Here is a 15,542-nt window from a genome sequence, read left to right on the forward strand (position 1 = left end):
TGTAACGTTGCAAGTTTTGCATTGGTATCTAGTTTCCCGGTGCACTTTCTGTTTTGTTCAAACCACACATCTGTGCATTAGCGTACTTTTCTGCGAATGTTCACTCGCCTTCCCCTACCAGCTTTTCTCCATTCTGTAGCATATTTTTCTGCACTCTCCCTTATGAGAGAAAGGTGAAACTCCGCGAGTGCCATGTTTTGCCCTGTTTCCGGCCAGTGGAGAGCATGAGCATTTAGAATGCACAAATGCAGAATGTGAAAAGATTATTTCTTATACCATTTCACAGTTTTAAGCACTAATCCCACTGAGCTGAGTAACATGTCACAACGGTCAGCTGCACCCGTACTTGAATTGTAATCTACAATACATTGCGGTTTCTTTATTTTTTTTGCCAGTAGTTCTGTCAGTCTTCTCTGTTTCAACCATTTGTGTTTACAATAAAATCTAAAATATACCCACTCTGACTGTGTCTTTATTACGAATCTACTTCGCTTGGTTCGAACAAATTGCGTAAAAGATAATCGTCGTTTGAACAGTAAGACACTTTCATCTATACAAAGATTGTGATGTGGGCGAAATGAATCACAAAACTTCTTATAAACTTTGTCAACAATCGACCTAATTTTAAATAGACTGTCACCTCCGGTACTCGCAGAGTTATCACTGAAGTGTAACATTCTCAGAAGTAGTAAAAAATGGTCTCGGGACATAATTTCGCTGAAAACAGGTGTGTTCAAAAGTGTGTCTCTGGACCAATAATCACTTAGTTTTAACTTTTTGACTTGCGCCATTAGAAGGCAAACAGCAAGGAAACAATACATTTCCTCAGATCAAGTCTCTTTCCACTTTGACAGTCGAGAATTCGCAGATTCTGTAGTATTTTCTCTGGTGTAAACGTAAAAACGATTTGTTTCGTCAGCAATAAGTTGCAACAGTTCTTCAGACATAAATATCACAAAAAATGAAAGAATGCTGGAGTCAGTATCTAACTGACATTTGTGTTCTGAACTTGTCATCGAAGTAGTGGTTTAACGGCTGGAAATTGGTTTCTTTCCAGTCAAATGTGTCACTTAAGCACGCTCTTTTCTGATCCGTCTTGCTGTCGCTTTCAGATTCCTCGGATTCAGAGAAACTGCTGACAGTGATTCTTGCTCTCCCCTCTGATGTAAAGTGCTGAGGACTACAGCTTCGAGATTCTGTTGAAGACTCATCACTGTTAGCAACGTTAGATAATTCACACTCACTGTCACTCTTAGTGAGCATAACCAGGATTTCTTTATCTGAGCAACCACAGTGACGTGACATTTCTCACGTAGAAAACAAGAAAACTGACGAAAATACAGGAATCTAAGTCGAATTCTGCAAAGAGTGAACATAGCAACAAAGATATATGCACTCTCGAACTACACAATCAGACCACTGAACTGCTACTAGAAGAGTGGGGCGGAAAGACAGCTGTGTGTGTATACACGTCCGTAGCGCTCAGGTAGCTGTGACTCGAGCTCCTAAACTTGTACCTAGTGGTGGGAAGGCCGGTGGCGCGGGACACGTAAACACGTCCTTAGCGCTGTAGGGAAGACCCAAGGCTGTATACAACTCAGGCGCGCCAGGGGAATGGCGAGGCATGACGAGTTAATATGTCCGCAGCAATCAAAGGGTTAAATCTGTAACTAAACAGTATTTTCTTTTCTGCTTGCGTGTATTTATTTACCTGCATTACATTGTAAATCATACATGTAGCTTTGGTTATTCATTACAACTTTGTTTCAGCTTTGCTGGTTAATGGAGCTTACAAACTTGCTGGTACCATCAATAAGCCACCACCAATTACAGGAGATCAAGCTGTGAAGTTTGCCAATTATTTCCTAAGTCGACGCTCAGTCCAGACTCCAAAAGGGGCATACAGCTTATTAGAAGTTCTTAATACTCTTACAAATAACAAGGTGTGTTTGTCAGAGTTAGTCTTAGAACTGATTTTTAAGTATAAAGCTAAGATAAGGTATGAGGGGCAAGAAGTAACACAGTGTATGTGAAGGGTTAATATGAAAAATCTGTTGTTCATGAGGATACATAATCTTATTTAACTATGGCTTAGTTGTTTGAATCAACAAAATTTATCTAATTGGTTTCCATGATTGAAGATGTAAGATAAATACTGTTTGAAGTGAACTCATGGCTGTTCTCCAGATTTCTTCCATAGAAAGGGTGCTCAGGCTTAAAATGGTCATAATTGAATTTTGTAGGTCTGAAAGTAGTGGACCAATGGAAGTAACTGTGTTGTACTTTTTGTTTCTCCTTGTTTACAAATGTTCAAAGAAGTTACAGGAATGTGGCAGGGTGATTTATTCAACGATTCAGAATGATATTTTGGCATGTGAACACCCTGTCATTTCCAAGCTGAAAATGTAATGAGTTAGTGCTGTGAAAGGAAATTTTAAAACTTCAGTTTAGAGGTTGTATGCTGAAAGAAAACACATGCACACACAGTGTAAACAGTAATGCCACCATGCAACCAAAGATGACCCATGCAGAAGTTATCAGTAGTAAATATTAATTACCAGTGAGTGAGGTCCCTTTATTATTTGACGAGATAGAGAATAGCTTGAAGTGCACATCAGAACCTCCTTATTGTCGTTGGTCCTTTGTGGTCGCAATAGCCTGACAAATGTATGGTAAGACACAACTGCAAGGTATTCGGTAGACACCCATCATATGCACACAAAGATCATCCTTTTGCAGACCCCTAAGGGCCCTGATCTTAGATGGCATAAAGAAATACATTTTACATTGTGTTTCTGCAGAATTTGACTAATTATTTTGGAAATGCGTCCTACATAAGACAAAAATGCCGTAGAGTTTGGTGCCACCTTATCACTCACCCAGTGCACGGTTGGCACGTTGGCTTCCTATAAACTGCAGGGCCCAACATTGTCTTTTGTTCCTCCCACCCTGCAAGCTCCAGGACACTTTTTGAAATCATCAATAAACAGATTGGCAATAATAGGTGACAAGGGCACCCCTTCACATGTCCATATGTCTGTTTATAGAGCTGGTCATGTGCCTATAAATTGTGCAATGATTTTGCTGTACAGGCAGTGGTTGTATTTAATGATGTCTCTGTATGTGGGCTGCATATGTAGGATCCTTTCCAGAAAGAAAACTTGAACAGCATGTTTCAGGTCCCCCCCTTCTCCAGAATACATGATTTAATAACCTATATTGATGACTGCATCTGAGGAATGTATTGTTGTTGATTTAATTGCTTTGTTCAGTTTTATTGACTTTTAATTCCTATGAACTACAGTAATTGTGTTATTCATTTGTTGTTACATTTCAATATGATGTACTTTGAAAACTTTCGTTCTTCTGAATATCGTTGACAGAAATGAACGTGGACTGATAAAATTTTATTTCTATAAATAGTACTTCATAATCACTTACAAAAACTAACTTCCAATTTTATTTGTAGTTCCATTTACCAGTGGCAATTACTTTGGCAAGCCCACCAGCTGTTTCTTCGGATCAGCCAAAGGTTTCTGTTAAAGTGAGCAATCTTCTGGGGAAGCCTTTAAGTTCAGATCCACTTTCAGTGACTGCCGAGAGTGCCACAAGAGTTGGTGATGAAGTAGTTGTACTTTCCAAAAAAAAATTTGAACAATCAGCAAGTGACAGGTAGTTTTTACATTTTTGTTCATAGTTTCACCTCATGATATTAAATTTCACGTACACACCATTGACTTTGACATTTTGTTTAAGTAATCTAATTCTGTTTCTAAGATGCTTAATGTATGTTGGACAATAATCAACATAAATTAATAAGGAAAGTTCATTTTAATTTTTTGTACAGGACTATGTATTCATTAAATTTGATGGAAGTTAAACCAGAGCGAGGACTGTACAAACTTACAGTTAGTGCAGCATTAGCAAAACCTGATCCACGTCTGGTTGGAAATGTTGGAGCCTCTCTCACAATAAAAGTCATGTGTGCAGTAGCTGTTGAAAATGTTGAAATAGGCACTGCTGATGCAGATCAAACCACACAACCAAAGTTAACAAAGTGAGTACCATTCATAGTGTTCCGTATTGTCCCAATAATTTTACTGCCTTGTTTGGTAACACTGCAGCTATACGGTTGGGACAGAGAAACTTGATAAGCAGTGCACATTCTTTGCAAAGAAGGTTGTTGCACAGCATGATCAGACAGAACTTAAATGCTATTTTAGATGGGCCTAGAATATTTTTGCTGTCTAGATTTGATTTCTTTATCTTAAAATTTTTCTTCTTGGTGTGCTAAAACAACAGTATTTACGTGCCATTTGTTGTATTCGCTTAATAAATTGTGCTGCAGATCACAGGTTCTTTATTTTCCTGTTCTTAAGTACTGATAATTTATTATGGTGAACTGAATGTAAATTTTATACTTTCAGAGTATTGTTCCCAAACCAGTTAGCAACAACAATTGAAGCAGATTCTCTTCAGAAGCTTATTATGAAATTTACTCTGAAGGACAAAACTACTAATAAACTAATGACAGTACACCAAGCATTTGTCAGATTATATAAAAAGGATACCAACCAAGAAATAATATTTGTAGCTGAACCTGATACTTCAAAAACCTATAAATTTGATATGGTGAGTTATTGTTTCACTTTAAAAATCCAGAGTGTGAATAGAAATAAAAAAATTAAAAAAAAAACTTGTTTAATAGGTGAGATGTAGGTAATAGAGATGTAAGTCGGAGCTTCCAGGTAAAAATTTTTATTTGGATAACAGCAAAAAAATTGGTTGTAAAAGTTGCAGTGTTTGGGGTTGGAGTTTGTAGGCTCAGATTGATTTTATTCAGTTAAAAACACCTGTCTGTACATAAGGGAATTTTTTTTTTTTTTTTTTTTTTTTTTTTTTTTTTAGAGTTGTCTTCTCCCTTAAAATAAGAGATTCTTTCTTAATAAAATCTGAAGAAATACAGTTATTTTTTTTGTCCTCGAGGGTGCTTGTAATGAACATGGTACTCGTTTGGAATGATAATAGCACATTCCCAGTGTATCATTGTATTTCCTTTGTGGTTCATCTCCCTTTCATAAAGATGCTGCAACCTTCCCATAGCATTAGCAGGGTAGTTCTGAAGCTGATAACTTTTAAGGTGGTGTAGCATGTTCACATGGCAGCCAAAAGTGTATCTTACATCTTGGGACAGAGTAAATGACGTATTTATAACCTCAAAATATCTAATATTAGTCTCACCAGATTTCCTCAATAAGTGCTCTTTTATGAAGTTAAGGTTGTGCATACTATATGCTAAATAATACTTGTACTACTTCTAGTTTTTTTCATGTAACTCATTGCGTGTTAAAACTGTTGATGTCACCGCAGAAAAATCTAATCACGATTGATGGATGAGATATAGATCACCATAGATAACAGCATTCACGAGGATGGTGTTAGTAATTTTCGAAAGTTTATTAATAGTCTGCATCATCAAATCGACAAAGAATTGATAGGTTCAACAATCTGTGCATTTGTGTAATGGAACACAGTTGAGTTCTAATAGCTAGATAGAATGTTAATTTGTGGTAGCTAATGTCTTTTACTTAAAGGCAAATATCTAAAGCTGAGGGGCAGAGGCCACCAGATAATCCCAAAAATCTATTGGCTGAATTGAATTTGTCCCAAGACATGCATGTACATGGTTCTTTCTAGGACCCTCCAACTGTAATATTGGATCTGATATCAAGATATCCTCATCCTAGAATATTTCTAAAGTGTGTGGGACTCACGACAAATAGCATGGACAGGGGGTATTGAATGTACAAAGGGGTACCGAAAAGAAACTGGAGTAACATTGCCAAAGGCAGAGCCTGTGTTCTAAGTATTTCTCCCACTAGGCTTCTATAGCATAACTCGTTGGCATTTGTGCTGCTAGGTGTTCGTTGTGCAACTCGTTGCCAGTTCAGTGCCACCTGTGTTGTTGTTGACCTGGCTTGTTCTTTTCCTCTGCTGTGATTGTTTTTGCCAGTGCTGTTTTGTTTTTGTTTCGTTCTTTATGATAGCAAGTTTTAGTGAACAGTGTGCAGCTGTGAAATTTTGTTTTCTACTTGGTAAAAAATTCTTCTGAACCTGTTTGAATGTTGAAAACAGCTTACCAAGATGACACCAAGGGAAAACTCAAATGTAGGAGTGGTTTGTTCAGTTTTGAAAATGGTGGCATGTTGATTGATGACGCGACTCATTCTGGACATCCATCAACTGCCCGAATTGATAAAAATATTGAAAAATTTCAAGAGCTTGTGCTCCCAGACTGTTGACGTACAATTGATCAACTGTCAGTGAATAGGGATTGCAATATTCTTCAAGAAAGATCCGATTTATAGCAGACAAGAGACTGGTTCTTCCACAACAACACATCTGCACTCACAGCCATCACCTTACTCCCCTGACCTTGCTCTGTGCGACTTCTTATTCCACGCATGAAAAGGGGTATGAAAGGACACCGATTTGACAATATTGAAAAGTCAAGGAAAAATGAGGGAGGAACTAGCAGTCATTTCTAAAGATGACGGAAAACTAGTTGTAATAGAGAGTATTTTGAAGGGGCTGAGGTTTTTTCGTAAACAATTAAGAAATATATAGCTTTTAAAAAATAATTCCATTTTTTGGCACCTCCTCTTGTATAAAGAAGGGCAGCCTAAATGGTCACAGGTTTGACTTCTAGGAAATTCTTTGAAATTATGGAAAACGTAAACTATCAGACTCTTCAAGAAAGACTAATTATCCTGCAAAAGCCTAATTACAAAGTTTTAAGAATCAGTATTCACCAAGGAATCTAGAAGTATATTTAAGTTCCCATACATATCACTTCCGTTCGGACCACAAGACAACTCGAATAAATTACAGCGTCCATAGAAGTGTTGGGCTGTCATTCTTTCAGCACTCAATTATTATGGGAAGAAATCATAACATGGTAAAGTGCTAAATCAAACACTGAAAACTCCAGATGGGAATATCAACAATGTAAGGAAGAGAGAGATTGCTACACTTAAAAAATGACACCCTGAATTGCAGGCAGCACCATTAAAAGAAACAGTTTTTGGCCAAAGCCGCCTTCTGTAAAGGAAATTCTCTCTCTCTCTCTCTCTCTCTCTCTCTCTCTCTCTCTCTCTCTCTCTCTCTCTCTCTCTGTGTGTGTGTGTGTGTGTGTGTGTGTGTGTGTGTGTGTGTGTGTGTGTTTTCTTTACCGAAGCAGGCTTTGGCCAATAATCTATGTGTAAGTGTCTCCATTGGGGCTGTTTGCACTCAACTTCTCATCTTTACAGTGATTAGCAGTGTGTTTTCCTTGTATTGAGGGTAAAATTCTAGAAATACTCTGTCATGCACTCTATTGCAGTATGTCCAGTTCTTAAGATACATTATCCATTTATGTCAGCATAGATTCCAGACAACGGTTGGGTCACCAGAAAACGAATGTGGAAACTTATTTTCAATTTGTGTTATTTATACTGCAAATAACCAAAATAATGCTAAAGACATAGTATTTGTTACAGGGTGTATGTGAGCTCGGAAATCCTGGGAAAATGCGGGAATTTTTTCATCCGTTAAAAACTTGGGATTTTTTATGACTGGAAATTTTTCATTGTTTTAGTTTTCAGTTACATTTTTTGCAACTTTGACTGGTAAGACCTGATATTCTAACAAAGAATTTTACTTTAACCTGCTCCTGCTGAAAACTGCAGCAGTAAAACATAAATGAGAGAAAAACACTAAGATAAAATTCTACTTGCAAAGAAAAAGTGCCATTTACAATAACAAAACACAGTGCACACACACACACACACACACACACACACACACACACACACACACACACACAGGTGTCTACCAACAGAAAAATGCGTCAAAGGCTTTAGGACGAAGACTAGGCAATACTTCGTAACAATAGACTACTTTGATGAGCATGTCATCACAGCTGTGCACATTTCTGATAAGTTGCAGGAAAATATTGCAAATGGTGGTTTTATAAGTGTTACTTCCAAAGCAAATTTACTTTCACACAAAGTGAATTATGCTACGTGTGAGGGCGTGCAATGAATTTCTTAAATCCAGAGCATTCGACCTTTTTAAAACTTAATACTTGGAGGACCAATAACTTTTTGGGGCCCATAAGACCAGCCAGTTAGGCCATTATGAAAATTTTACTGTCACGTTTCTGTGTGATATATCTTGTAAAGTGTAACACACACTAAAAATTTCCAAGCTTCAAGGTTAGTTTTTCATGTTTATTTTAGTTCTTTCACAATACAAATTACGTGGTAGCAATGGAAAAAATGGAGTTCCCGAGCAGTTTCATATGTAACATTCCTGTGGAAAAGTCAAAAGTGCTGGAAGAAACATGTATTCATCCAGGTAATCTACAAAATGTTTAGTGCACAGCAGTGAAATTTATAATATTGCTTGTCAGACTTATTCAGCTGGTGCCTAACCACACCCTCTGGGAAAACAGCAAATACATTTTGACAACCAATGTTCTGTCTGGAAGCTTAGCTTTTCTTGTAGCTGTACTGTAGGTATACTAATTCAAACCATTAACTTTTCCTGTTTGTGAATTCACACTCGCTTACTACTTAATGGTGATGTTGCTTTTGGCTGACTGCATCACATATACTAAGCTACGAATATCTACTGCCATTGATGGGTGAGATTGCTTGACATGAGCTGTAATTGGCTGACACAAAACACATTGCAGACTCGATTCCAGTGCTTCAGGAGCTACCGTGCTATATTTGGTGAAATTTGTATTTGTTAATCACTGGGTTTTGTTTCCTAAAGTGCTGGGAAGTTCTGTGCTGATGTATAAAACCTCACCATTCAAAGGATTGACAAGTTTTAACCTGAGGAAAAGTATGTAGTCACGTAACATGGAAAAACTTACTTTCACATGGGATAGTGTGTTTTCACGCAGGAAAGTGTATTTGTAACCGGAAACTGTGGGAAAAATGCAGGTTCCCCTCCCTCGTGTACATACTCTATACTAACATGTTTATTAAAGGCATGAAAGGCAAAGGAAAATTGGGGATTGCGAATAAATTTCCAGGAAGGGTCTGTAACACATACGTAAGAAATTAGTTTATGACAGTACTTCTGTTGTTTTACAGTTGGTGATGTACACATGCTGGGTAATATTTATTGTAAAAACAGGGAAACATACGAGGGTTGGAACTTACATAGTTGCAACTATGTATTCACAACTGATACAAAAGTTACATGTTTGCGCCTGTTACTGTCCTTCAAAGTAGTCACCAGCATTGTGTACAATCCATTGCCAGCGATGTGGATGGTGTAGTATACCGTTAGCAGGGCCTGTTCCGTTGATGGTGCGAATGGAGTGGTCTACTGCCTGTCGAATCTCTGGAACAGTTCTGAAGCGAATGCCACAAAGTGGTTCCTTCATCTTCGGAATCAAATCAGTCACAAGGACTAAAGTCTGGGGAGTATGGTGGGTGGTATAGTACTTCCCAGTCCCACCGACTCAACAGAGCAGCCACAGCTTATACTGTATGCGTCCACGCATTGTCGTGCAAAATGATGGGTGGGTTGCACAGAAAGTGTCATGGCTTTCGCAAAGCTGGTCGCAGATGATGCTCCAAAAGCGAACAGTAATATGTCTTAAGTCCTTGTGACTGATTTGATTCCGAAGATGAAGGAACCACTTCGTGGCACTTGCTTCAGAACTGTTCCAGAGATTCGACAGACATTAGACTGCTCCATTCGCACCATCAACAGAACAGGCTCTGCTGACTGTATACTACACCTTCCACAACGCTGGTGACTACTTTGAAGGGTAGTAACAGGTGCAAACAAGTAACTCTTTTGCATTGGTTGTGAATAACTAGTTGCTACTATTTAAGTTCCAACCCTCGTATTATTCGCGTGCAGCTACTTATAGCTGCTTGAAGGTCAAAATGAAAGTAACTGAATGTGAAGTTTTGTATGCTTTAATAATATACCTTCTTGGATAGGTATTTGCAGTTATTGTAGATGCTGAAAGTACAATCATTGCTTGGGAAATTTTTGCCTTCCCTTTTCATGCCTCTTGTGGAGATATACATTCAGCATTATTACAGTTTATTTGCAGTATAAAGAAAGTAAGAGTTGAAAACTAATATAAAAAAGTACCCTCATATGGTTGCATTCCTGGGATTACTCATCTAAAGTCTTTATACCGTTCCAACCATTATCTGGAAACTACACTGAGATAAATGGCTGGTGACTATCGACCCATGCCAAAAATCCTAATTTCTCTAAATGCTTGGGAATCTGGAGCTGCCATTTCTGTTGGTTTCATTTTTTACCCAAGCCCTGCATATAACATAAATTTGAACAAAAGCAGTGTGATGGGTAGGTGTGGTCCCCTTGTGTGGTGTTGGAAGTGAAATTTAGTTCAGTTTGTTTATTCTGAGACTTTGAAATAGCCATCAAAAAATTCAATAGTATCATTCATTGCAGGCCTAGTAAATAGTCTTCCGAGTAATAGTGTTTTGTCATATGAGGAATTGTAATGTTACCTCTTATTTACAGGATGTTGGCGGTAAAGCTGCAGAATTTGGGCACAAGTCTGGAGTATACAGTATTGAACTTATAATTGGTGATGCAGTTTTATCAAATTCATTTGCATGGACCCTTGGTTCTGTGAATTTGAAGTTTGCTGAACAAAGTGCAGCTTTTGCGGGTGCTAAAGACCCATATTTGTATGCCATTAAACCAGAAATCAAGGTATTACTTCAAATGTATTTTATGTTTTGTTTATGAAATTTACATTCAGAACTGTTGTAAGTAACAAACTTTTTTCTTTGTTCCATCATTTAGCATCTATTCAGAGAACCTGAGCGGAGACCACCTGTTTTTGTTTCCAATCTATTCACAGGACTACTTTGTATACCAATATTGATATTATTAGGACTGGTGAGTAATAAATTTCCTTTATTTGAAAACTGAAGAATACTCTTCATTCTAGAGCGGTGTGCACATCTGGAGGCAGCTGTAAGATTTATTTATTTATTTATTTATATATTTTTTTTTGGGGGGGGGGGGTTGGAGGACTTGGTGTTGTTGCAAAGTGTGCTCTGTCCCATACAACTCTCTCTCTCTCTCTCTCTCTCTCTCTCTCTCTCTCTCTCTCTCTCTCTCTCTCTCTTGTGTGTGCGTGCGTGCGTGCGCCTAGTACAAAGATAGCTCTCATAATGTGTGTAGTAACACTGATCCAGCAAGTGCTACTGACAGGTGCAGCATATTGGCCCTGTTATGTGCCAAATAATGCAGTACACTGCGTTTGGTTGCCATGTACTGCCCTATCACCTCCCTACTTATGTGTGCACTATATTATAAGGTATATAAATTTATAAGTCACATAATAGGTCATCTATTCTGGTTAGTCAGCTCAGGTGGTTTCCTAAGTGTTAACGGATACTTACCCATTGAAATTTATATAGTGGCAATTGTTTTGAACTTACTTATCATGCTGCAATTTTGCAAGTGATGTTTTTGTTAGGTCTTCAGGTTTTTGCAGGCACACATCCAAATTGAGAATTAGATTGCTGGGGCAAAGTAGAACTACAGTATAACCCCCATTTCTATGTTCCCAGAATTAACGTTTTCCTGTCATTTACGCCATTTTTTTGTCATTACTGTCAAACTTCGCCACAGTGGATACACCGGTTCCCATGAGATCACCGAAGTTAAGTGCTTCGGGCGTGGTTGGCACTTTGATGGGTGACCATCCTGGCTACCATGCGCAGTTGTCATTTTTCGGGGTGCACTCAGCCTCGTGATGCCAATTGAGGAGCTACTCGACCTTTTAGTAGCAGCTTCGGTCAAGAATGCCATCATAATGACTGGGAGAGCGATGTGCTGACCCCACGTCCCTCCTATCCGCATCCTCCATGAGGATGACACGACAGTCGGATGGTACCGGTAGGCCACTCGTGGCCTGAAGGAGGAGTGCTTTTTTTTTATGATTTACGCTTTGTGAAAAAATGTTAATGGGGAAACCGACTGACATAACTGATGTTACACTAGGCTGGCTTGGCACTGGCCATCAAGTAGACATTGTTACGGTTTTTGACACCAAGGGGCTCTACTAAGTAGATCTGAACCGGGAACTGGGTAAAAGTTGGAACAGTTTGTGCCTTACCTCCTGCTGCTACCAAACACTACCTGGCATGTTGGCTGATAGGAGTGACAAGGTTTTGTTTGAATAAAGGTATTGTGACCAATTCCAAACCATCTCTACTGTGCATGAACAGCTTCACGATTGTTGTGATAGTCTTTGTGTTATTCGAACTATATTTAGTATGTTTTGTTGTTCGGCCACTTGTAGCTCTAGTTGACACATTTTCTGACTTTGCAGCTAGTGCAAATATGTACAAGTATTTTTTGCGATGTTTCACAAACAACGTGAGTGATTGATTGTGTGTGGTTTTTATGTAATTGAGGAGGCACAATACCTGATAATCTGAAAAAGATGATTACAGTGAAAGAGACGCTGAACACCATATATGCAGACACCACACAATATACTTACCTAAATATTCGCATTTGACAGAAAGAATAAATTCTCGAAACAGAATGTAACTGGTGCAGTGTTTCATTATTTACGTTATAAATGACAGTTGCAGTCTTTCAAAAAACATCGATTATGATGTATGAAATTAAGTCAAACATTTCTACATCCCCGTAGTTACCAGTTACATCGGCAGTTTTTATTAGATAATAAATAAGTCCCTGACAAGTAATTTGATGCCTGTTATGAAAAATGCAAGGTGGGATTCTGTATGTAACTTTTAATGCTTAAAACATTTCCCACATTTTATATTTTCCCTGCATTTTACAGTTTTTTTTTATTCCCTAGTCCCTTTAAAAGTGTAAAAGTGAGGTTTCATTGTATTTTTGCCTGTTTCTTCTCCCATTTTACTTATTCAGAAACATGAGTTTTGGAAAAGGAAAAGTGTTGTTATTTAAGAAAGTCATAATTAACTAACGAATTTTTTATGTGAAGAATTGTTTTAAAGCCCCAGAACAATAGTGTCATATCCCGATTGGATCATTTTATTGTGATGTTACAAAAAAAAACTTTCGTTCTTCTGATGAGAGTGATGTGAATACATATACACTGAATAAACAGATTATATTTTTACATGTCTTTGATTTTTCTTATGTGCCAGCATTGATTGATTTACTTGTTTCAGTGGGTGAAAATAGGTGTCAACATATCAAACTTTCCGTTTTCTCTTAGTGCAATTGGTTTCCACTTGGGATTAGGTGGTAGGTATTTTCATTTCTGTGGCGCAATATACAGTTTTTAACAGTGTAAAGAAAGAATTAATTGCCATTGTGTTTATTCCAGGAATTTTTGCATTATTTGGAATATTCTGGCTCCAGCTCAACATGTTCCAGACTGTTAAATACCTTCTTGGAATTGGTGTTGTCACATTTTTGTGTGGCAATAAATTATTATCAAAGATTGCAAGTGAACGTAAACATCGGTAGAATAGTTATCGAGCTTTCTGTGCAATTGCATTTTGTTGTGACAGTGTATGAGAAGACTTTTGTGTTAAATAAATTTGTTTTCTAAACATTGGACTTAAATTTATTATTTACACTTTCTCTCTCTCTCTCTCTCTCTCTCTCTCTCTCTCTCTCTCTCTCTCTCTCTCTCTCTCTCTTGCAAAATACTGTCCATCCATTCTATATGGCACAAAATACATTGAAGATAAAAAGCAGTGAATCATCGTAAAATAGATAAAATGCATCTATTGAAAAAAATGCACAATTTTCATGCTACATGTTATGTGATTTTATTTTTTTCCAATTTATTGAGAGTTTTAATAGCTAGAAACCTAGTATGTAGCAGGACTTTTTTGTGAAATCTTAATTGGGGTACAAAATTGAGGTTGCATCCCTATTGTTCATAATTCAGCTTGTAAAGTTCTTCTAACTTTATGTATTAATCTATCCATGTTGTTCACTGTATTAATCTATCCATGTTGTTCACTTTATTTCCCATATTGATTACATAATTTACTTTAAATGAATTATTTTATTGTTAGAGCTTTATCTTTTGGCACACATTGTCTTGGAATAGAGCTAAAGTGTAGATACAAGGTGGGTGAATCAACTTATGAGTCACTAACATGGAACAGGTACTACGTATTACGGATCCTTCTTATACTAAACTTCAGTGTATTTTGCAAAACATGACCGGAAAGTTTAGTTGTAGCAAACTTTCATTACATGACCATGAAACTAGTTTTTATTTATATTATTTAGCTACACTCACTACTTTAAAATGCGGGGGGACCAGGGGCCCCAAAAGATTGTTCATGTCGAAAATGAACATGTAGAATTTTACCGATGCAGTGCTTCAGATCCCCCCCCCCCCCCCAATGAAACGAACCAAGCAAACGTCTACAATCTGTGGAATATTGTTAGTACCCTAAGAGCCGTTTCCAGAATTTGTCTTGGAATCATCGCTGATTGACAGTGCATACTTTGTTACTGATTACCAGCAGTTCTCTTTTGTGTGTTCATCAACGCTCGTACTAGTAGAGTCATCCCCTTGTATAGAGTCCTGTTTTCCTTGGGTAGTTTTGCTAGGTAAACATCTTGAGCACTGATACTTCTCCCAGAAGTAACAATTATTCTTTTTCTCTGCATATTCAGTGGTTCATCACCACCTCTCAGACTCTCCAGCATGTCAACTACTATTTGTGACACAGTATGCAATGGTGAATTTATTTCACCATTTCCAGAACTACGGGAGGACTGGTTGTGAATTCAGTCTGTTCAGCACATTGCTGACATTGAGAAGATGTATGCCACATTTGTCAAAACCAGGCACTAGATTTTCACTTATTCTGTACTGTGTTGGATATAACTTCTCGTAAAGTTGATTGAGAAATGGTGGAAATTGATCCTTGCTGAGTGTTTTCTATTTTCTTTTGTCCAGATGATTTCAAAGTGTATAGTACATGTCGTCAGAGATGTTTCAATGGTCCGTAACAGGCAACATTCAGTGGGTGCAGAAAGTGAGTTATTTTTGCTGGCAGAAATATGAATGTAATAATATTTTCTTGTGCTTTTACCCTCTCTCAAAACACTTTTATTGAAATGGCTTTTGAGATTGTCACCTATTAATACTGTCCTTCCTGGAATATTTCTGACATGAGAAACAAAAATTTTTGAACCAGTTTCTGAACGTAATTGCGTTTAGCCAGCCACTCTTAACTCGGATTATATTGTGTATGAGGTAACCACCTTCTGTCCATGTAGACCAGATGTAAGCTGGTGACATAACACCAGAGGCTGACTCATATAACATGATTGAAATGGAGCTATTGACACTGTTCTGGATTGTGTGTGAGGTATTTGACTCCCCTGTTAAATATGCAATGTCTCTGGTCAGGGTCATCTGACATATTGGTCTTGTCATAATTAAATATATTATCAGTTGGGACATCAGAGCCATCGCCATTTTTTCAGAGTTAAACTAGAGT

The 15,542-nt window shown here is 37.7% G+C and overlaps 1 protein-coding gene across 1 annotated transcript in view; it reads left to right on the forward strand.

Annotated features, from left to right (window-relative positions):
* Positions 1 to 13,622, forward strand: part of LOC124774213 (dolichyl-diphosphooligosaccharide--protein glycosyltransferase subunit 2) — a 73,385-nt gene extending 59,763 nt beyond the window's left edge. The window contains exons 6-13 of the mRNA XM_047249462.1: positions 1,771 to 1,943; positions 3,470 to 3,672; positions 3,848 to 4,057; positions 4,428 to 4,632; positions 10,570 to 10,764; positions 10,858 to 10,953; positions 13,236 to 13,311; positions 13,394 to 13,622. Coding sequence (XP_047105418.1) covers positions 1,771 to 1,943; positions 3,470 to 3,672; positions 3,848 to 4,057; positions 4,428 to 4,632; positions 10,570 to 10,764; positions 10,858 to 10,953; positions 13,236 to 13,311; positions 13,394 to 13,536 — 1,301 coding nt within the window. The 3' untranslated portion in view covers positions 13,537 to 13,622. The remainder of the gene's footprint in view (positions 1 to 1,770; positions 1,944 to 3,469; positions 3,673 to 3,847; positions 4,058 to 4,427; positions 4,633 to 10,569; positions 10,765 to 10,857; positions 10,954 to 13,235; positions 13,312 to 13,393) is intronic.
* The last annotated feature ends 1,920 nt before the right edge of the window (positions 13,623 to 15,542 follow it).

The sequence above is a fragment of the Schistocerca piceifrons genome, chromosome 2 (assembly GCF_021461385.2).
Source record: "Schistocerca piceifrons isolate TAMUIC-IGC-003096 chromosome 2, iqSchPice1.1, whole genome shotgun sequence".
NCBI classification, from domain to species: Eukaryota; Metazoa; Arthropoda; class Insecta; order Orthoptera; family Acrididae; genus Schistocerca; species Schistocerca piceifrons.